Here is a 24,838-nt window from a genome sequence, read left to right on the forward strand (position 1 = left end):
ACAAAATATAATAGTAATGAACATTCTTCAAGACAACAACTTCAATACTTATTAAATATATTTTTATTATTAAAAATATGAAATAAATAATTTTGTATATCATAGTTTTGATATAAATTTATTAATTTTATATTTCTATTCTATTAAAATTTATAAATAAAATAGTTTTAGTATTATAAATTACAATTACATTTCTATTTATAAATTTCTTTACAATTTGAGAAAATTCAATATAATATCTAAGACTATTAGAAAGAGTTGAGTTATACAATGTAATTATAACAAGATAGATAGCTTATAATTAGAGCGTTATAGGGCTTGAAGGAAATTAAAGACTCAAGAATAATGAAAGCATGTAACATTGAAAAAATTTCTATTTAAAAGATTTAATTTCATATTAATGTTTCCACCTTATTAAAATAAATAGATAGTATAAAAATTCATGACTGATTATAAAGGATCTATTAAAGAAAAAAATAGCACTAAGCAATTTTAAACACCATATAAACTTGCATTAAAAAACTTTCATTTTTTATTTGTTCTATATTTATTATTTGTAGGTGGATCAGTCTAGAAATATGTTAATTTTAAGATATATATGTTCATTTTCACAAAAATATTATTTATTTGGTCGTCTTTTAAACTAAAGAAATGTATAAAATTAAAATCAGAAAGTCTATAATACATTGTAAGAAGTCAATATTATTATAATAATAAAAAGTATTAAAAAATGTTTCTATTGAAAATTTTGTTTTTCTAGGATTTGATTTGATTTTAATAGGGGAAACTTTCTTCTTTTAGTGCAACATTGTCCCTTTTCAAGTAAAATATATCTCTTGATTTTATTTAACTTTAGCTTTATGAAATACATACTAATTTTAAATTTAAGATATATAGATACTATTAAATTAAATGTATAAAAAACATAACACTTTGTAAAGATGAAACATAAGCCTTAAAATCTTTAATTTGAATTTTTTTCATGGATAAAAGATAGAATTGTGATTTCAAGGAACCAGAAGTTTGTAAGTTTACGATTAAACAGACAGAAATCTTTAAATTTCTTCAAAGATCATTGTCAATGAGAGATAATCTCTAACCTTTGGGAATAGTTGTTTTGCAGTAAATCCTAAACTATGACAATTTTATCTCTCTATGCAAGTAGCTTGCGGCTAGGCTAACAATATCTCGTAAGTAATGCAAATTGCAATACAGCACATCTACCTTGGACTCAAGCTTGCCGAAGATTGCACTGGAACAGAACGCCCCGTTGTAATTGAAGGTTGACCATATGACGCCACGGGCAATGCAGCAGGGAGAATAGGTGGTGCAACTTCGAAATTCAGCAACCTCACCACTTGCCTCATATTCGGCCAACATGCAGCATCCGGATGAGAACACCACAATCCCACCACCATCAGTCTCTCCATTTCTTCCTTTTTAAACCCTCCATTTAATCTGGCATCTGCAACCTCCAATAGTCTACCTCCACCATACATTTCCCATGTCCACGCCACAAGCCGCATGTCAAACTCCACCAAGCTCAGATCTATTGCTTGCTTACCTGAAGCTATTTCTAGAGCCACGGCCCCAAAGCCGTAAACATCAGATTGAGCGCTTGTTTTCCCACACACGACACTTTCAGGAGCCAGGTATCCCAGTGTCCCCGCAGCGCCTGTTGTCTGAGCCAGACGCTCATGCCTCAACATTCGCGCTAGCCCAAAATCTCCAACCTTTGCTGTGAAATCGGTATCTAACAAAATATTACTGGCTTTTACATCTCTGTGCACAACACATTCATCCCATCCTTCATGGAGATACAACAGTGCGCTTGCAATTTCACTAGCTATCTTATACCTGGTACTCCACTCCAGCACTTTAGCTTCATCTTCTTCTCCTTCCTCTCTGGTGAAGATGTGTGTGTCTAGGCTTCCATTGGGCATATATTCGTAGACCAAAAGCAACTGGTCTCGTTCATGGCACCATCCCAAGAGCTGAACAAGATTCCGATGCCTCAATCGGCTAACTATACTCACTTCTGATATGAATTCCTTCACCCCTTGCCTTGACCCTTCTGATATGCGTTTTACAGCCACAATCTCATTTGTTTGAACAAGATTGCATCTGTACACTCCTCCGAATCCTCCTTGCCCAACTTTTAGGGCTCCGCTAAAATTCTTAGTTCCAGCCACGAGATCATCCAACTTAAACCTTCGGGGGACATGGTGTAGAAGCTTGTCAACATCCATGCATGCCCACCTTTTTCGTCCTCTGATGATCGATTCATCTCTCTTTCTTCTGACAAAGAAAAAGTGACCCCACAGAATCCCTGAGATGCAAGCCACAACGCCACATCCAACAGCCGTCAGTATTTTCTTATCAGTGCACAATCGGTTCTGGCCTTTCTCTTTCGAACTCATCCCATTTCCAGTGCCGTTCAAACCCACTGAGTTATGTTTTGGGTTCCAAGTGCTGTTCGAATCCACTGAAGTGTTTCTTGGATTCAAGATGCTGTTCGGGACCACTGAATTGTTTGTTGGATCGAGGTACTATTGAAGCTCCATGAAAAGATATTGTTGGTTTCAGTGGAGTTAAGAACACAAGAAAAAAGGCCTGTAGAAACATTTCCACTAAAAATATCAGACAAATTTACCTTATCTGCTAAAACACAATTCCGAGGTGACTCCAAAGTAGGAGCATCTCTAGAAAGGTATACTCTGAGTTTTGTGGCCTCGTAGCCAATCCACACATACCAAGGTATCCCATCGTTTATGCCAGAAACTCTGCTTTCTTTCACATAATCAGCATCTAGGGCAACAATTGAAACAGCCTGCTGCATGCTTGAAAACACTACAGCAATAAATTCATTCGTATCATTTCCTCCATTTGTGAGATTTGAAATATCATAAGCGGTTTCTTCGGATGAGATAATGAAGGCTATGCCATATCCCGCAGGAAGATTTTTGGAGTCCATGGAAAACACGAAGTGAGTGTTGAAACTGGCGATAGCCGAAAGCTGGAGCGGCTTGTTGTAAACAATTCCTCCCATTGACTTGTTTGAGTGTCTGTCCTTATCGCTATTGCTATTCGTAAGATGGACAGCATTATTGGAGACTACAGCATCACCCACAAAATATATCCCATCTATTTTTGGTTTCTGAAATCCAGGTGTATACGAACTGCTGAAATCAGGGTAATTGAAATTTAGACCAGTCTTTGAATTCGGGCACGAATTGGCCTTGCTTGCGTAATGGAACAAACAGTAGAGGAAAATTAATATGGAAAAAAATAAATTCGCCATAGAAAATTGATAAAGAGTAAGAAAAAAAACTTTTGCAGGGCCAATTAATATTTTCAGAATCCCATGATATTGGTCCTCTTCAGAATTTACTTTCTATGCATGAGAATTAGAAGTGATCACAGAAGCAGCTATCAATCTATTTGAATGAGCTGGATATACTAATTTACAGTTAATTAGGCGACAGCAGTTTACCAGTAATTCACCATTTAAAAATGTAAAATGCAATGCTTTTTCCATGTCGTTTCCATTTTTGGTGGCTGTTTCCGTTTCAATCATCTATAGGAACTTGTACAATATATTACATGTTTTTGCTGTTTTTATTTCTTAGACAACTCTCAACGCATACCTATTACCACCCCAAATACTTAATCTGGTGCACTGTTTATTCTTCCTAACATCTTGATAACTTCTTAAGCACTCTTGGTTATTGTTTTGAAGAAACTTCTATGACCGTATTTTGGCCCTTTTTGCACTTTTGTTTAGAGGTAAATTTATTTCTAAATCATCAATAATATTTGTTATAAGTAGCTTGGTATTATATTTAATATTATACATAAATGTATTTGATAATATGTATAATATATATTATTTAAATATATATTATTTTATATGATAGATGTTTCTGTTTTTTAATTATATTTCTATTTTGGTGTATGCATATTTATATTAATTTAGAATGTTATTAATATTTATTTATAGGAATGACAACAATATTTAAATTGTATCAAATGTATTTTGTTTTTATTAGTTCCTTATTTTTTATGATTCCCTTCATTCCTTCATACTTCTCCCCCGATGGTGATCATTGTAGTATTTGTTAGTGCAATACTTAATATTTTGCTTCTTTCACACACTCCTATCTTTCTTTTTCGGCAATTCCCAATCCTACACTTATACTTTATTCAAATAACAATTAATATAGAAGTAAGGTATAATAATATCTTTAAAAAATATTTCATGTAAACAAGATGAAATCTTTAAATATAAAAATATAAATTAAGATAGAGTTTGACATATAGGTTGATATGCATGTGCATGTGTACATGTATGCATGTGTATGCATGCATATAGGTACATACCTATCTTTTTTTATGATTGTTATAAAGATTGTATCTTTATTAAATATTTTTATATCTTATATCATTATTAAAAAAGCTGCAAGATAGCTAAGTTCCTACCAAAAGGTTGTTTAAAAATTGTTTCTTAAAATAAACGTGTAAAGTTTTGCAAAGAGAATTAACATTTAAATTATAATTATTAAAAGTCTATTATTTCACAAAAATTTAGATAACATTAATTTAATTTCTACTAATTATATTATTTAATTTTATTTAAAAAAAAAATTCTATTTAATTTTAATTTAATTATATCTTGCTAGTGAATAAAAGATATCTTTTGAAAGTTTTGTACAGGTTTTATTAGTTAATAAAGTTACCGAATGAATACATTTTACTTAATTTATCATCAATTATAGAATTATATACAAAATAAATCAAAATAATCTTTCATTATTTTAATATCAACTCACTATTTTATTTTATTTCTAAAATAATTTACTATTTTAATAATCAAATTACATAAAATATTCTATTTAAATTTTATATTATCTAACATTACCTTATAATATTAAATTTAAATAAAATAATACTAAAACTTCAATATTTAAATAAGATAAATATAGTAAATCGAAAATAAATTTAATTTTTTAAATTTAAAATTAGATCTAAACGAAACAAGTAATTAATATCTATTTCCTTTATTAAAAGAATATAATTTGAATAAATTGGAGTGACCAATTTTTTTTAAAAAGATACAATTCAAAATAAAATTGTTTAAACTATGTAGTTTATAAGAAAAAATAAATACAATAAATCAATACAAAGGGCTTCTAGAGTTCGAATAAGAAGTGGGAACATAACTTGATGAATGCCTCATAAATACATAAGCTAGATTTTTAAAAAATGGCTAAGAGTGAAAATAATGAGCATTAATTTAGTAAAATACAAATGTTAGATGACAAAAAAATATTGAGAGTTGAAATAAGAAGGTGGTACATAAATTGATGAATGCTTGAGAAGTACATAAGATAGATAAAAATCTAAAATACTAACATGAAAATGTGAATCTCAGATATCCCATTATGAACTTCAAAACTTCTATCTTTTAGAAAACTAAATCTACAAAATTTCTCAAATAACTATGCAAGTCAAAATAGAATAAGTTTGAAAACTCAAATTATTTATATGGCAAAAAGTTAATTTTCAAGGTGCAGAACTCCCACAAATAGCCTATTGGCTAAATTTCTATGAAATATCATTTGTATATTGATCAATTAAAAAAATTAATTATTTTATATTAAAATAGTTACAGTTGGGGTTTACAAAATTGCTTCAAAGTGAAGAAAACCTAAGCAATTCATGTAGTTGTACCACTAAGAAGAATATCAAAGATGTTACATTTGTGCTCAGATTACATGGAGGATATAAAAATATAAAAATAGATTATCCATTGTCTGCTCAACTATTATATGCATGTCCTCCTACAGTAACATCTATAACAGCCTCTTGAAACTTCACCTTTTTGTTCCTTGGATCTATATGGTTATTGTCAATCTTGAGATTATTAATAGCATGGTTTGATTATCTACTTCCTTTTGAGTCAACATATCCTTATGGATGGTAAGGTATTAGTAGGAAATCACATCTTCCTTGTGAATCAAAAACTAGCCCACCCTCATCAGCATCATGAACCTATCCTTGGAGATGTCTAATGTAGCAACTACCTATAACATAATTTGAAAATGTATGAGTTTATAATCAAACTCAGTAGGATGTTTCCTCCTCCTTTGAAAATCCTCGCCATTTCTATCCTTCTAAAGAAGCCCATAGGATTTCACATGTTAGGACAAACCAAAAAGTTTTAGTTTTCAAAGCAAAAGAGCCTACAAACCCAGCAAGAATTTCACTCCAAGATAAACCTAAACAATTATTCCAAGTAATGGGAGCACCAAGAAAAGTAGTCCAAACACCTCATCCATAAATAGATTTTAAAAAAGAAGATCATAAGTTTCATGGATAGAAAAAATATCACACATAATAGGATTGTTTTTATCATTATGTATTATAAAGCCAACAACAAGTTTCTTGAGTAATAAAAACTATCTAAAACAAGATTATTTAGGTAAACATGGTGAGTGACAAAAAAAGTCAAAAATAAAATGCCACTTAGAGACTGACCAACTCAACCCCCAACCTTGGTTCACCCTTTCAAAGATGGAACAATCTCAATTTAGAATATTACATTTCTCTTTAGTGGAGACTTTTAAAAAATTATAACCATCTTTCCATTTAACCCACTATAGGAATTGCTTATAATTCAAGATATGCCCAGGAAAGAATCTAACAATAGGCTTTGAGATAATTGAAAAAATCTTATTTTGAGTATTAGAAATGTTATATGAGGTTGATAATTCATCCCAAAATCCCAACCAATTTTCAATCATAATATCCTTAACCAATGATATTGTATATTTATACTAGTGCTTTGTAGAACAACTTTGAGTTAATGCAAGGGGCTTCCCATTAGCCTCCACTCCCCACTATAAAGATCTATCCAAAACTAAGTATGTAGGGTAACCTCCACATATTTCCCTAGACAAAAATAGATACCTAATTTAAAACCAAGTTTTTCATAAAGATTAGAAACTCATTGATCTAAATGTAGATAGCTTCAAATTCCCAAATACTTCATCACACAAGAGAAAATTCAACCAAATTTTACCTTTTTTGATACCAAATTTGATAACATTGTTCCTAATTTGTACTTTACAATGTCCATTACTAGAAAGAGGTTGAATAATCCATTTTGAAGCTAGAGAAACTCCATGAGATTTCAAATCTTTGATGCCTAAACTTCCTTTGCCTTTTGGTAAGCCACACCATTTCCTATTTAACACAATGTCTCTTTTTATTATCCAACCCATTAGACCATAAAAATTCTCTCACTATATTTTCCAAACTATTAGACTAATAGTTATAAAAGAGCCATGTAGGTGAAAATTGTATATGGTTAGAAGATAGAACCTTTTGGACCATTTGAATTCTCCTAGCTAAGGAGCAGAGATGAGTCTAACATTTTAGATACTTTTTTTTAAATCTTTGCAAATAGCCAATCCCACATATCTTTAAGGGTTTCATAGAGAATGGGATCCCCAAGTATCTCACAATAGAATTTGGGCCACACCACTTCCATCCTTTACTTTCAACCCACAATAGAAAGGAGGAGTGTCACCTAATAATAGCTAACTTTTTAATAGCAATCTTAGCACCTAATGCTAGACAGAAGAATTGGAGCCTATCAACCATATTATCAAATTTTTCTTCATTTAACTCAATGAAAATACAAGTATCATCTACGAACTAAGCATTAGGGAGCACCTCCTAATTAGGCATGGTAATCCCTTTAACTGGAGTTCCTAGCTAAGTGGCTCTAAGAATATAGAATAATGCATCAACTACAAAAACAAATAGTGTTGGAGTAATATGAAAACCTTGTCTTATATATCTTTGAAGGGTAATAGCCTTAGTGAATTCACCATTGACATCAATGGTTTTGAAGGAGTCCTTAAGAAGAAAAATGATCCAATTACAAAAATAAGGAGGAAAGCCTAAGGCTTGTAACATACCCATCACAAATGGCCATTCAATCTAGTCATATGCCTTCTCAAAGTGTAATGTCTACCCCTAGTTTTCTTTTCATGTTATATTGTTGAATTCTTTTAGGCCAACTTTATGGTTATGTTTTATGATTAGCGGTACTTGGTTACCTGATTTGATTTGGATGTTATTTTCTACTCAATTGATATATTTGATGAGCTACTTGATACTCAATTATTTCATGTGTTCACAATTACTCTTTTGATGATGATACATGTATGTTCATATAGTGATTTTTAGTTATTTCATGATGATAGTTCATTGTATGATTTATATGTAGTTTCTATGGTTACTTACCCCATACTTGCATGCATATCGTGTACTTATATGTTTTACTTTATGTCTAACATTTCTAATGTGGTTGGGGAATGGAGTCGTAGTCACCTTCTAGTCAGGATCTACATGATGCACCACTCCCCACCATTGCACGTTTAGTTTAAATTTATATGTGTATGCGCATGCTTAACTTTTAAGCAAATTGCAGGTATCGAGCATCGACTTCCCTGAATTGCCAGGATGAGTGTGCCCTATCACAGTATCTCAATGGTAAAGAGGGGAGATAGTTCTTGAGTCCAAATCCTAAACCTAAGCTAGTTGTCCTAGAAAGTAGGACAAGTATATGAGTTATTTACCCTTCAAAATTTGTCAAGTGAAGTGAATTCAATATTTTGACCCCTGAGTTTGATTTATTACTCTAACTTTACAATGGGTTTTCTTATTTAGATTTGTGGATTTGTTGTGATTTTTAGTTATGATTAAATCAAATGAAGACAATATGAAATGATTTACTTTAACGAAAATTTTATAAAGAAAAATTAGTTTTTGATTATATTTAATTAATTGGGAAACTAATTGAATGGAAGAATTAAATTTAATATATTTAATTAAAATTTTAATTTCAACGTAATTATATTATACTTAATTTAATAATAAATTTAGGAGTTTCATTTTTATAATAAACTCTAAATATTAATAATTAGTTGTAGATGCTTAAAATCATCTGAAACACTATATTAATTTATTTGATATTTCCCTTGACATTATAATTAATTATTTATTAATTAATTACATATGTCATATTCTTCTACTTATTTAATTAAATTTATTTAAGTAAATCGGTTCACTTACCGAATATATTTAAATTTAATTTAAATGGATCCCCTATAATGGTTAAATTTATTTAATACATCATGCTCCATAAATCCCCTTTTAAATAAATTTCAATTTATTTATTTCCCTCCACTTTATTAAATTCTTTAATCTTGTGATTAAGTTAACTCCTATTTAATTTAATCCTAATCCCAGCTAAAACCTAGTCTACCACCTGTCACTCTCATCATTCTAAGCCTACCCACTACTTAATCCCACTTAATTATCTTAAACACCTCCTTGAGCACTGTTTAGCCCCTAAGTGGCTGCTCACATATGTGTGAGAAACTCAAAATCTAAGAAAGCCCCCCTTTTATTATTTTATCCAAAAATCCTCTTACACTCATACACACTTGTCCCCCTTTCCTTTCTCCAAGGTTGCTCACACATGTGCGAGAAAACCTTGAGCCATCTCTCACCAAAAAAGGCTTATGTTGACCTTTGCATGGCTTGTCTCCTTAGCCCATGTGTCTCCCTTGTGGCACCTATGTGGATGCCACATAGATGCCACCTCCCTAAGGCCTCTCTCAAGCCTATAAATTCAGGCCTTGTCTCAAGCATTTCTCATATCCTTAATTGTGTTGTTATCATGCTAGTTTAGTTTTAGAGCTTTTAGAGATTTTTATACTTAGAGATAACCTTTGGTAGTTGTTTTCATTCTAGTCTTAGATATTGTATTTTCATTCTAAATTTGCATTGTTATTTTGATTACTTACATCCATCTTCACATCCTTTGAATACTTTCAAGCATGGTTGCTTCCATAGTCATTGCTTAAAGTGTTCTCCATTCATCTTAGCATGGTTTCATATCATTGGTTATTTATCAAATCATGGGATTCATCCATAATTGTGTTTGAGGAGAGCACATCCACATCCCTCATCTTGAACACACCAGCAAGGCCTTTTCTAGGCATCCTGATTGAGCTTCTTTGAGGTTGCATGAGCACTTTTCTTTTCAGTTGTATTACGTTGTAAAACTCAAACATCAAATTAGTTGTGATATGCATTACCTTAAATATTTGATATACATGTGCAACTAACTTTTCTTGTTTAGGCATACTCCTGATAGGTTAGGTTTTCTTGTATACATTTTGGCATGTTGAATGTTACCCACATCCCTTTTCCATTATCAAATTTGGTAAAAAAATATGGCTTTTTCTATTAAAAAAACCACATTCTGTCATCTTTGTTAGGATGTAGTGTTGTTTGTATAGACAATTCATCATCTATATAGATCATCATTTCTATAGTTTAGCATCTCTACCAATGATAGATTTTAAAACCACTTCAAAATAGAAAATAACTCCTATTCTATCATCTTTTTTTCCTTTTTATGTTTCCACATTTTATATTGGCATCTACGATGTTTTCCCTTCTATCATCTACATTGTGGGCAACCAAAAAACTTGTAGTATATGAAAACTATCGTCTCTAAATTTTACCTATTCTATCATTTGTGTTGTGGGTGGCTGAAAGTACACATTTGTAGTTGACTATAATTTGTGATTATTCTAGTGCCTACATGTTTTGGTGTCTTTGATCCTATCCTATGGTCTACAACTGCGAGTGGATTACTAATCTAACTTTATTGCAATAGACAAACCTTGGAGGAATTTTTAGTGATTTTAGTCACTTATAGGATTTAGATGACAAATGAACTTGTATGAGTTAATCATTTATCCTTGGAATTTATGTTGCAACTAATATCTAAATTCAAACAAACTCTTGAATGCATTTAAGATAATATTACGCACACACTATTGGATAACCTAAAGGGAATTTACACACATTTTATTGGAGTGGATGTTCAAATACACTATTAAATTCTTTAAAGAAATGGACAATCTTTTCATTGGAATGGATGTGCAGAGTAACAAAGAACAATCTTGAGTGCCTTAAGGAATTGACATGCTTTCATTGGAATGAATGGTTAGATAGAAAATAGGCTCTCATACAATCTTGAATGCTTAAGGGACAAAGAAGCTTGATATGAAACATTTGGACATGGTGCTTAAAATGAACACACTCAATCTTGAATGACTTAAGGGAATTTGTTCTAACTTTATCAATTTTTTTATATTGACAACAATCAATTTATTTTTGTTGACAAATCCTCACTTTTTATTATGTTGACAATACTATCAAGTTGGAAATAATATTGTATGCTATAAACATAAGTGTCTTCAAAAGTAGATAGAAAATCTAAAGCTTCATTGGAAAAGAACAAGTTTTTTATAAACTCCAAGGTCACTTATGTATTCTCTCCTCTCGCATCTTTGGTTTATCTTGAGTGCACAAGAAATAAGTGGTCTTTTTTTTTATTTTTTAGGAGGCATGCTTGGAGATTTTATCACCCCTTGTGACAACCTCAACTCTAGTGTTCTCGCGGAGTATAAATATCAGGAGGTGTATCCACAAACACCTATCTTGGAAGTAAAATTTTGTCACTCTTTGCTAAGCCCCAAAGAACTTCATACCTTTGGGAAGTGAAGGTGAAAATTTAGGTTATTTTCTCCTCCTAGCTATGTGGCACTATTTTTTTTCATCTACATATTTGGATCTCACCTACCTTGCATATATCAAGGATGCCCTCTAGTTGATCTTTATACATCCTAGTTGTAGCCTTATTAAGATTGTTGATGTGTTCAGCATGCTTGAGTGTTTAAACATCCAAAACCAATACCAAACATCAAAGAGGTCTAAAATGAATGAAATGGTGAGCTAAACATTTACTGAGAAAAATGGTTGTAAGTGGATCCTCTTGACCTATGGTTATTTACATAAGTCATTGTGCTTGGTCCAGCATTTGAAATTTATTGGGTCTTTTATTCACAACATTTTTTGTAAATTCTTTTACTTGGTCTTGTAATTGTGGTTGTTTTGTTCCTACCATGTCCGACAAATTCAAACTTAAGAAGGTAAAGTTATCCAAACCATTTTCCTACAAGGAAATGAAAAGCATAGCACACAGTGATAAACAATTCTGATATGCTATCAAAGACATAAAAAAGAAAGAGGATAAAGAGGATTGTTATCATAGAATCTTATAAAATGCTAAGATTTGAAATTGGTTAGTGTTCCCTAGAGTAAACTCGAGATTTATGTTTCTAGTAAGAAAGGATTAAACTACCCGTTTAGTGACCATATTGTTAGAGTAAATAATTAATTAATTGTTAATTATTTATTCTATTGCTTAAGCTTACTTAGGTTAATGCATGTAGTTGAGGTTAGTTGTTGACAACATAGGAGTTTGTTCCCTTTAGCATACTTATCTTTTCCTTCTTTTGTAGATGTGTGCTAAGTTGTCAATCTTATCTTCTACCTCTTTCTAGCTTTTTCTACAAGCTTCCATGAGGCCTTTATAAGTGGTCTCTCACTCATTGTAAATCATTCCATTTTCCATTTTCACATAGAAATTCTAATTTTCTATTGTGAAATATTCTTGTGTGGTATTTGCTTTAAGCTCTTTGCTCCCTAGGTTTCTCTTTAGCAAGCTATTTGCATAGCAGGTGATCTTGGCCCATTATCAGAGTCAGATTCCCAACTCCTACATGGTATCAGAGCCTCCCTACTGCTTCTTGTTTGAAGGATTTTCAAAGCCATATTTTGGAGTCACAAACCCTAGTTTGTTTGTGCAATATTCTTCAAATTATGGGTAGAGAAAATTTTTGGAGCATTTTCAGCCTAAACAGATGCTCCCATTGGATCCACAACGCTGTTTACAACTAAGATTCATATAAAACTTTTCATTTTTGGCTTCAGGCATTTTTCTAAAAAAATTTTTGGCCTCCTAGGTAACCATATGGACAAACAAAGCAAAAAAAAAAAATTTAATTAATTTTTGGGTGCCACCTTAGCAGCACCGACGTGCCACCGTGGGGCCACCCACACACCACCAGCGCGTCACAGATGTGTCGCTTCGCTGGCAGCTCCCACCATAGTGCCATGGAGGTCCCTGCTGCCTAGACATAGCCAGTGTGCCACTTGTATGCCTCTTGCGTGCCACTGGAGACCCAATTCCGCCAGCACCACCGTCGGGTTTACCTCTCGGGAGCCACCACCACTGGCATTATCCACTACCGCACCCACTCCAACTGCATTCTACCACATGGACACCTATAGACTATTGCTGATATCACCTTCTTAGCTGTTGATGTCACCTTTTCAGCTATTGATGTCATCATTTTGGCAATGGTCCCATGATGGCTATACAAGCATCAAATTTAAGCCAGTGACTATAATTTTCTGGCAAGGTGCCATTTTGGAGCAGCAGTCGGTATTTTGGCTATAACTTGAGCATACAAAGGTCTTTTTCTGATCCAAAAGAAGCATCAAAAATATGACTCGGAGATGGAGATATCGGTGCTAGTTTCATAAGATTTTGAGTTCATTTGTGCTCTCATTTTTGGCATCAAAGTTGAGGCTTATGTTTCCTCCTATTCTGCATCAATGAATCTAGGTTCTTTTCCAGTTTTTTTCTTTCCTTAGTTATTTTCGTGGTATTTGGGAGATATTCTTGTACATTCATGGGGGGGGGGGGGGGGGGGGTTGTCTTTATTTTATATAATTTACTTCAGTTAAGACCCTTCTACTTTCATTTTCTTCTTTCTCTCAATGGAAGATTCATCTATAACCCGTCTCACACCACACAACTACCACACCAGGAAGACACAAATGACTAGGCTTCTAGGCTTCTCATTTCAAGAGGTATATGGTATTTTTTGGATGAGAATCAACCTACTCTTATGTGACCTTTTGAGGTTCTATAACACAAGAACAAGATGGATGAAGCCATGGGGCTGATTGCACTCAACATTTCAGACAGTTTGCTACTTCACCTAGATGGTTTGACTACTCCACGTACTTATTGGCAAAAATTTTAGACTTTATTTGGATAGGTGAATGAGTTCTAAGCACTTCAATTGGATACAGAATTGACATCTTTGTCACCAAGCAACTTTCCCACCATCGAGGACTTTCTGATGAAGTTCAAATCCCTATGTGTAGTTTTACAGGGATGTGCAAAGAACAAAATGGATAATGAGTGCATATTTTTTATACTCTCAAAGTTGAAGGGGCAGTATCAAGTCTTTTCTTCTACTTTCTACTCCACCATGGATGCCCTTGGAGATAGACATAGGATGCCTACATTTGAGACATTTTGTGACAGGTTGACTACGGAATAGGCAAAGATCCAGTAGGTGGATGGCTCTAGCTCTTCTAGCCAAGCATTGGTTGCTCAAAATTCTAAGGGGAAATAAAAGAAGAAAGGAAAATCAAAGAAAGACACATCACGATCTGATCCTAAGCCTCTAGCTAATCCTCTAGCAAATCCTACCAAGGGAAAAGATTCTTCAAAGTCTAGTTAGTCTACCTCCAAGACCAAGTAGAAATCGAGTGAGAACTATAGCTTTTGTGGGAAAGATGGACATTATGTTTCTAGGTGTTGGAAATGACTAGAGGCTTTAGAGGAAGCCATGAAGGAGCATCACATTTCAGCTCCTTAGTCTTCATCTCCACCTATAGGGAAAGGTCATGCTCTTTCTACATGAGCTATGACTTCAACGCCTTTATGGATTCTTGATTCTGGGGCTTCTCACCACTTAAAAAACACTCCTAAGTTTCTTACTTCACTTGCTCCTTGCACCACCACATAGATTGTAGTTGGGAACTCTTCATAACTTTTAGTTTTGGGTTCTAGCACTGTTGCTTTGGCTAGGGGCTCTCTACAGGATGTACTTTGTGTTCTTAATATTTCAATGAACCTTCTGTCTATCTATCAAATTTTCCACTTTTTCTCTAGGAAGATAGTCGAGTTCTCACCACATGATGTGGTTATTCGGGACTTGCATGATCTGAAGATGATCGTGGCACTAGGAGTGTTGACTATGTATCACACCTCTATAGATTTGATGGATTTGAGTCTTCTAATGACACAGGTTCATGTTGAGTTGAACATGCAAATTCAATAAGTAGACTTTGGCATGAATGTTTTGGGCATGTCAATTAGAGATATCTATAGCAAATGAGCACATAGGCACTTTTTCTTGGGCTTCCCTAGATTTCCTGTCTAGATGGTGTTTTTCAGGGATGTGCACTTGGCAAGCAACATAGGGATACTTTTCCACATGGACGAGCCACTCATGCTTTAGCACCTTTGGAGTTGATTCATACTGACCTCATGTCATTTCCCAGTCCTTCTTTTTTAGGTGCTAGATATGTTCTTACATTCATTGATGACTTCTCCAGATGCACATGGGTGTACTTTCTTAAGTACAAGTCTGATGCCTTCGACTCATTTTTAGTTTTTAAGGCATTTGTAGAGAAGCAGTCTGGACTTTCTATTTGCTACATATGCATTGACAATGGGGGGGAGTATGTGAACCAGGCCTTCAAAAAAAAAAAATTTGAGCATGGTCTTTAGCATAGCTTTCACTACCCTATACTCCTTAGCAGAATGGTGTGGCTGAGAGGAAGAATAGAACCCTTCGGGAGATGGAAAATTGTATTATTTAGTCTAGGTCCATGGATTCATGTTTTTGGGTAGAGGCATTCAATTTTACCAACTACATTTAGAATTGGATGCCTCACAAGGCACTTCGACATATGACTCCTGAGGAGGCTTGGTCCCATGTCAAGCCTGATGTGTCATCATTTAGAGTTTTTGGGAGTACACCATATGCATTTATTTGTACCTAATGCTCAGAGGAAAGCAATGGAACCAAAGAGTTGACCACTAATTTTTGTTGGCTACTGCGAGGATGTAAAGGCTTATAGGTTATTTGATCCTGATTCCAGAGAGGTCCTATTTCAATGGAATGCCCAGTTTGATGAGAGCCCTCTTATAGTTCATTCCTCACCTCCAGCGCCTCCTTTAGCTCCCACTACTCCCTCTTCATCTCCACTTTGTTTCACAGATGATAAGGATGATGATCATGGTGATCCTGATATACCTCCACCACAAGATCCTCCCTAGCTGCCTAAATGGGCTTGAGCTACTATTGAGGCTATAAGATCTCTAGCTAGTGACCCATCCACTTCTCGTCACACCCGTTCTCACACTACAGGTTCTAGTCTACTCAGCCATGCTGTTAGTACTAATCCTTAGACTTTTGCAGAGGTGACAAGACATTCAGAATGGGATAGTGCAACGGAGGAGGAATATTCTTCTTTTATGAAAAACCACACATGGGATCTTTGTTCTCTTCCTAAGGGGAGAAAACTAGTGCATTGTAAGTGGATTTATCGCACTAAGTATGTTGTTGATGGTTCCATTGATTAGCATAAGGCTCATCTTGTTGTGAAGGGTTTTTTGCAAGTCAAGGGTGTTGATTACTCTGAGACATTCTCTTGTATCACCAAGATGAATTCTATTCGCCTTGTCTTATCCCTTGCAGCTTCATAAGGATGGTCAGTTTATCAGATCGATGTGAATAGTGCCTTCCTGCACGGTGATATCACTAAGGAGATTTATATGGAGCAGCCTCCAAGTTTTGTGCAGGATCCCACCTTGGTTTGCAGGCTTTGACATTCATTGTATGGTCTCAAACAAGCCCCTAGGGCTTGGTATGAGAAGATGGACTCATTTCTACTATCTACAGGCTTCACTCGCTGTGATTTTGATCCCACAGTGTACATTCAGCATCTTGGTGATGAGATTTTGATTCTTGTTTTATTTTTTGATGATCTTATCCTCACTAGTAGTTCATCATCCATGCTCCAGGATGTTAAGCATGCACTAATGGACTAGTTTGAGATGACTAATCTTGGTTTGCTGCACTACTTTCTTGGTCTTCAAATTCATCAGTCTCCCACTGGCATTTTTGTGTATCAGCAGAAGTATACTCTTGAAATGCTTCTTTGCTTTCACATGCTTGATTGTAAGGCTGATCCTACACCATTTCAATCAGGTGTTACTTTTTCTACCTCCTTCTCTTCACCTACAGTAGATGCTACATTGTATCGGCAATTGGTCGGTAGCTTATTATACCTGACACACACCTACCCTGATCTTTCGTTTGTGTTTGGCCTAGTCTCTTGGTTTTCTCAAGACCCTCATGAGAGTCATTGGCAAGCTACCAAGAATATTCTACACTACATTCAGGGCACACTTATGTATGGCATTCATTAGACTATGGGGACTCCACACATTGTTGGCTACACTAACTCAGATTGGGCCGGTGATGTTGATGATCGAAAGTCTACTTCTGGCTTTGTGTTTTGCCTTGGCTCTAGTCCCATCACATGGTCATGCAAGAAGTAGCATGCTTGGGCACTTTCATCTATAGAGCCTGAGTAAAGGGCTGCAATTCTTGCTATTCAATAGGCTTTATGGCTTTGTTAGTTGATGCTTGAGTTTGGATTTTCTCCTGATCATCACACTATTTTGTGGTGCGATAATCAGAGTTCCATCCACATTTCACGCAACCTAGTGGAACATCAACATACCAAGCACATTGAATTGCATATGCATTTCATCTGTCAGTTGATCCAGTATGGTTTTATTGGATTGGAGTGCATTCCTACCACTGGTCAGGTTGCAGAAATCTTCACTAAACCTTTTGCATCAGCACGCTTTCTTCAACTATGATCAATGCTTAGGGTTATTGAAGTTGTCCTTGGGGGGATTGGTTGAGGCCTTCCTTCCATCACTTCATGTTTTTTTTCAGGATGTTGTTTTACCTCTTTTTGGGGGATTTTTTTTCCCAAGTGGTTTTCTCTCTTTCTCTATTTTACAGGGGTTTCATATAGTTGCATTGTACTTGGGTACCTAAAATGGCCTCATTTGCGGGACCCATTTTGCATTTTTTCCTTTGTTTTGTGAGCTTAAGGTATTCCCCTAAGTTGCACTTAAGGGGGGGTGTTAGAGTAAATAATTAATTAATTGTTAATTATTTATTCTATTTCTTAAGCTTACTTAGGTTAATGCATGTAGTTGACGTTAGTTGTTGACAACACGAGAGTTTGTTCCCTTTGGCATACTTATCTTTTCCACCTTTTGTGGATGTGTGCTGAGTTGTCAGTCTTATCTTCTACCTCTTTCCAACTTGTTCTACAAGCTTCCATGAGGCCTTTATAAGCAGTCTCTCACTCATTGTAAATCATTCCATTTTCCATTTTCACATAGAAATTCTAATTTTCTATTGTGAAATATTCTTGTGCGGTATTTACTTCAAGCTCTTTGCTCCCTAGGTTTCTCTTCAACAAGCTATTTGCACTGCAGGTGATCTTGGTGCATTATCGAAGTCAAATTCTCAACTCCTACACATATCACACTCATTTTCTACATCAATCCATTTTTGAATCTTCTAATCTTTCATTTGCAAAATTTCCTCTAGAGAACTTGATCATTTGAACCTTAATCCTTTGGTGTAAGAACACCTTAGTTATAAAACTTTTAAGATTGCAACATTAGACCTCTATCTACAAGAAAACATTTATCATAGTTGCACTCACTCATTTGGGATCACAAGTCCATCTCCAAGTATTAAGTCATCTATTTGGTGTCCTATCTTGCCCAAAGATCATTTGTCCATCTTTGGTAAGAGAAAGATATTTTTATCCTATATCACACTTGGTTGGTCAAATCAACAAGGTCTTGTGTTCACATTTAGCTTGTGTTCCCTTTTATCATACAAGGTTTTGTTTCTTTCTCACATCTCCTTCTTCTATAATATTCCACCCATTGATTTGGTCACAATTGTATGGTACAAACACAATCCAGTAGACTCACATTTAGCCCTATGTCTTTTTTACTGGAATCACCAAGTCAACAAGAGATGGAGAATCCTTTTCCTCCATGGTCAGCCTCATTGGAAAACACATTACCCCCTAGTAAAAACTTTGGTATGCCTAGCTCAACACCGACACAAGAACCAAAGAATCCCTTTTGAAACAAAACTATAGGCAGTAACACACATGATGAGGAAAAAGTATGCCAAGATGAAGATCCCATTGAAAGCAATAACATTCCTAGTTATGTTCAAACATTTCTTGCAGACCCATGTAACTTGGAAGTGTTGGAAAATCAATTAGGGTGAACAAGACTTAGATCTTCCTAAAACTTGTCAAAGATGGTGTTAATATCCCTAAATTTTTTTATGAGAGCACTTTGTTTAGAAAAATTACCAAAGATGGTGTTCCTGTATTTCCAAGTTGTACCATAGCACAAACATCTAGCAAGGGAAAAAAGCCTATAGTGGGAACTAGTTCTATACCTACCTCAACTTCAATGCAACTCATATTCCAATTAAGTGTAGAAGACATTCAAAAAATCATTAGTGCTATGCCCAAAACAACTACACATGCTAGTATTTCATAGTCAACCTTGGCAAGTCCAGCTGTAGTATGCTTAAACATTGGGAAAGTATCTATACAGCCAATGGAAATCCTGACACAACCAATGTATTCCTCCTATTTACAAATGCCAATAAGTATGATGAAAATATCTATGCCAATCCCAATGACTGCATATCAATACATTGACCAAGGCGGTACACTGCCACCTCTACCACCCTATAATCCTCCACCACCCTATAATCCAGTTGGAAATTCATACAACTTTGGAGGTGGATTAATAAATTCCCAACCATCATAGATGTAACCAAACTAGGATATAGCCTAGTAGTTACATCAACTCTAAAGTTTCATCCACAACATGAACAACAAAGGGGTAAAATATTTCTCTTTTGAGGAAATTTTCCATTTTCTATTTGACAAAACTATCAACATGATATAATTTCTGCCAAACTTCGAGATTCCCAAATTTGACAAATACGTGAGAGAAACATGTCATGTCACACATCTCAAAGAGTTTTATGTCTTGTATCAAGAAGTTCCCTACAGTGAGGATTACCTTGAGAGGCTCTTCACAAGAAGCCTTGGTGGCCCTACACTTGAATGGCTAATGAACTTACCCAGAGGTTTCATCACCTCCTTCAATGACTTGACAAGGAAATTCATGGCACAATATCATACAACATTTAAAATCATGCCTCCTTGAGTGATTTTTGCAACATGAAACAATAAACCAACAAAATATTTGCCAATTTTCTACAATGGTTGTGACACTTGGCTAATAGAATGCCCTACAAAATTGAAGATTCCCACCTTTTAGATATATTTATCAAAAATTTGATCCTGGAGATGTCTTTTCAAATGATGGCTAGTCCTAAAGAATTTGCCACATTAGTCAAGAAAGGCAAGAACATTGAAAATGGACTATTAGACAAGGGTTCCATTAAACATAATAACTTGTCATCCTTAAACAATGAAATGAACAACAATGGAAAACCAAAAATTTGGTAAAAAAATAAATGTGTTACCCATGATGGTGTCACTGATGTCAAAAGTGTAGAAAACATTCAAGGTGGCAACAACCACAACAACAATCACAACCAAAACAACAACAACTTAAACCGTGACAATCAAAATTAAAATCAAAACAACCAACAATCTTGCAATCAAACACAATTCTTTCCTCACAACAACAACAATTCCAATAACAACTACAATCATAATTATGACCAAAATTGAAAGTTCACTAGCTTTCATGAACCCTTAGATGCCATATTCCAGAAACTAGTGGATCACCATTTGATGGTTTTTCCCAACACATGACCTTTTGATGAAAATCAACCCAAATCCAAGTGGTATAGGGCTAATGAGTATTGCAAGTGCCACTACATTAAAGGACATGACACTAATAAGTGTATCAATCTCAAAATCTTCATTCAAAATCTTGTCAATGATGAGGAAATTGAGGTTGAAGGAGGACCACCCTCTAAAAATGCTAAACTAAAGATCTTTCAAAATTCATTCCCTAAACACAACAATGAAAATACCAATAGAAATAATAATACCAACAATTTCAAACAAGCTTCCATGTCTAATGAACTCCAATATGACTATTCTACTATCCACATGTCAGGATTTGACTCCTTGCGTGGTAAAATAGAAACAGTTGGTATATGTGGTTTTGACTCCATGTGTGGCCACATTGAAGAAGTAGACACTCATGAAAATACCCTTGTCCTAGAAGTAGTTGATTATGGTGCAACCACTTGGCAGGGAAGAATTACTTTGCAAGGTACCACTCCCAATCCCACTAATCTATCAGTTTCATAAACCCCTGATGTGCCATCCACTTCACAAAGACTTGCTTCTCACTATGATGTCCTATCTTAGTTAGGGAAGACTCCTGCACAAATATCTATTCTTGAGCTTCTCACCACCTTACCTATCCATAAAAAAATTCTTAAGACTTCTTTTTTAGAGTCTCATGTTCTAGAAAACATTAATCCATCTCAATTCACTACCATGATTGGAAATCTTGCCGCACAACAACACCTTGTCTTCACAGATAAAGATTTTGAAGGTCTGAATTACCATCATAATTTATCACTCCACATTGAAGTCCTTATACAATGACACAAAATAAAATGAGTCCTTATAGATAATGGATTTGGTTTTAACACATGTACATTGAAGATGATCCACTTCTTGGGGCTTGCAGAAGATCTATTAGACATAAATAAAAGGATAACCATTAAAGTGTATGATGAAAGAGAAAGAAAATCAAAAGGGGTTATCATGCTACCACTAAAGGTTGGACCAGCTATAATCAATACTTAATGCCATGTCCTAGATTTGGACTTACCATATAACATCTTTCTTGGTTGACCCTAAATACACACACTAAAAGTGGTCCCATCTATTTATCATCGGTGCTTGAAATTTCCCCACTAGGGAAGAGAGGTCACAATCCTAGGAAATCCTTTTCCTTTTTCTTTTTAGAAAGAGATTAGAAAATGCTCCAAAAAAAAATTGTCCAGTCAATGAGTTTGCTAAGGTTATACCTAGATCTCTCACCATAATAGAAAGAACTTTCGCAATAATTCCAGAGTCATCCAATATTGATTCCAATTCCTATAAATTAAAAGAGAAGGTTGAAGTTGTCAAGGTCAATACTATAATAAATAAGGTTACCTTTGTTGATCAAGGAATGGGAGAGTATAAATTTAAAAATACCATGTGTGTTGGACAACTACCTCTCTTCCCCCAATACTTTGGTAATCCCTCATAAATACCACCTTCCACAAATAAGAATACTATGCATGTTAATAAATCAACCTTTGAACATTGGGGTTCACTAAGTGATGAACACACGGAGTCTAATATCTTAGAGTGGCTATATTTTGATAGAAAAGATCATCCTATAGAATTCCCTAATGATAATTATGTCAAGGCTCCTCCCATCATTAAAAATATGGGATATCACAGCACTAGCCTTGTACCTAAAGATGATAGAATTAGACAACCCCTTGAGGCTTCTAGTTATCCTAAAGGATGGGGTTTGCACTCCATTAAACCCAAGGTGTCCCGATTTGCTGACAACTATTGTATGCTTGAACATGATTCTGAGACTAAGGAGGAGGAATACTTTGAAATACCCTTCCAATACATTAAGGATGACCTAGATAATTATGCCCATTCCATCACTATAGCTGACCTTTCATCTATTGACCTACCTCTCACCAACCCTAACATGATAGTTTGGGACCTCCAATACACACCACCAACTCTTGATATCTATAACTTTGATGAAGCAGTATTGGCACTCTTTGGACTTAAGAATGTCCAAGATTATGAGCATGAGATTCAATACAATGAGGAAGCCTACTTTGGTAGCCAAGTCAACTCTCTTATTTGCAAAAGTGAAAAAGGAAATAAAAATAAAAGAAATAGAAGAAACATCCTCTAGTAAAATATATTTTGGAGCACTCTTGGATGAAGAAAAAGAAAAAATAAAGGATGCATTTTTTGGTGAAAGCCTCCTAGAGGCACCAAAAGAGGGTAATGCAAGAGCATCTTGGGTTGCCTTGCTATCCTACTCTTTTTTGCTTCTTTTGCAGTTGGTGTCGAGTTTAGGTTCCAAGTTACTGTAGCACTCATCAAGTGCCGAGTTAATGTGGCACTCTTTAGGTGCCAAGCTCCTGTCACACTCTTCAGGTGTTGAGTTCCTATCGCACTCTTTAGGTGTCGAGCTCCTATCACACTCTTCAGGTGTCGAGTTCCTGTTGTACTCTTCAAGTGTCGAGTTACTATAGCACTCTTCAGGTGCCAAGTTCCAATTGCACTCTTCAGGTGCCAAGTTACTGTAGCACACTTCAGGTGCTGAGTTACTGTAGCATTCCTTCAGATGCTAAGTTACCCAGTGTATGTCAAGTGCCAGTATTTGGACGTGATTTTTGTGAGCTGATTTGCGAGAATTATTTCATTTGCATCATTTAATTTAAGATCTTTTTGTAAGATGAGTCCAGACCATTGTTGGGTTGGCCCTCCTCCTATGTAATGTTCTAGAATGTTCTTGAAGCCATTTTGGCAAGTATAAATAGAGAGTTTAGGCTTAGAAGCTAAGAAATTTTTTAGAAGAAGAAAAGTTTTGAGGGAGCAGAACTGAAAGTACAAATTTGTTGTTGGATCTTTGAATGCGAATGTATTGTAATTGGTCGTAACCCAGAAGGCCTCACAGCTAGGCATGTATGAAGATATTTTGATGAATAAATAGAAGTATTTTCCTCTTCTCCTCCTTTGGTTGTTGTCCACTTGTGTTTGCTTCCATTGTGTTTACTCTTGCAGGGTGGTTTGGATAGCTGGGTGAGCCTTTGGCCCTGGCTATTCATCTCCTTGCCTACGTCAGTTGTTATCAAAGCTTGAGGTTCATCCTTGTGGAGATTGGATCATGTAGAACGTTGATTTTGGATTTGGTTGTAGGGTGGCAGATCTGTGGATTTGACCTATAACTTGTAGAGGGTTACGATCTTGCAAAAACCTGATTTGTAAAGATGGTTCGTGGTAGAGGAAATAATGTTGATAATGCTATATTGGATCAGTTGAGACAAATTGTAGCCAGATTAGATGATGTGGAGACAGCCCACAAGAGAGGAGTGCATCTTGATGATGTAAGTGATGATGAAGCAGTAGCACCAAACCATAATCTAGAACCTAAAGAAGACCAAGATGAAGCAAGATTGTTGAGAATATTGTCTAGAGCAAATTCAAAACCTGTTGTAGAAGTTGTTCCTTATGATGGAAAATTGGACACCAATGCTATACTGGATTGGATCTCTGATATGGAGAAGTTCTTTGAGTATGAAAACACTCCTAATAATAGAAAGGTGAAGATTGCAGTTGCTATATTGAAAGGTCATGCATCATTATGGTGGGAACACTTGCAAACTGATAGACAAAGGAGAGGAAAGGAGAAGATCAGAACTTGGCCAAAGATGGTGAACAAGGTAAAGAACAAATTCCTTCCTACTGATTACCAAGTTAGCTGGTTGAGAAAGATGCAAAATTTGAAACAAAAAGACATGACTGTGAAAGAGTATACTGAGGAATTCTATACATTGGACATCAGATTTGGACATCTGGATGATGATGTTGAGAAAATTGCAAGGTACATTAATGGATTGAGATCTAGAATACAAGATGAAATAAGTTTTGTGAAGCTGGACAGTGTAGAAGAAGCATATCAATATGCCTTGAAAGCTGAGGAGATCTTGACAAAGAAGCATGAACAAAGACAGAGAGGTAGAGGTGGTAGATTCCAGAAAGGCAGAGGTAGATCTTATGGAGAAAGTGGCAGATCTGACAGTTCTATGCAAGATAA

General features: G+C 35.0%; 1 protein-coding gene across 1 annotated transcript; it reads right to left on the bottom strand.

The window, feature by feature from the left end:
- Positions 1 to 1,220: 1,220 nt before the first annotated feature.
- On the bottom strand, positions 1,221 to 3,301 carry LOC149558882 (L-type lectin-domain containing receptor kinase IX.1-like). The gene is made up of 2 exons (XM_089831089.1): positions 2,551 to 3,301; positions 1,221 to 2,485 (listed from the first exon to the last, which is right to left on the bottom strand). The coding sequence occupies exons 1-2, from the start codon at positions 3,299 to 3,301 to the stop codon at positions 1,221 to 1,223; spliced, it is 2,016 nt and encodes a 671-aa protein (XP_089687215.1).
- Between the last annotated feature and the right edge of the window lie 21,537 nt (positions 3,302 to 24,838).

Source organism: Cupressus sempervirens, chromosome 5 (assembly GCF_028749045.1).
Source record: "Cupressus sempervirens isolate cs-2001-9-10 chromosome 5, ASM2874904v1, whole genome shotgun sequence".
Lineage (NCBI taxonomy): Eukaryota > Viridiplantae > Streptophyta > Pinopsida > Cupressales > Cupressaceae > Cupressus > Cupressus sempervirens.

Bases quoted from the DNA above. Each gene is read 5' to 3' on its own strand.
- LOC149558882 (XM_089831089.1), bottom strand. From the start codon at position 3,301: ATGGCGAATTTATTTTTTTCCATATTAATTTTCCTCTACTGTTTGTTC. The intron at 2,486-2,550 runs GTACCTCGATCC...GAAACACTTCAG, and splicing joins CTTTTCATGGAGCTTCAATA to TGGATTCGAACAGCACTTGG.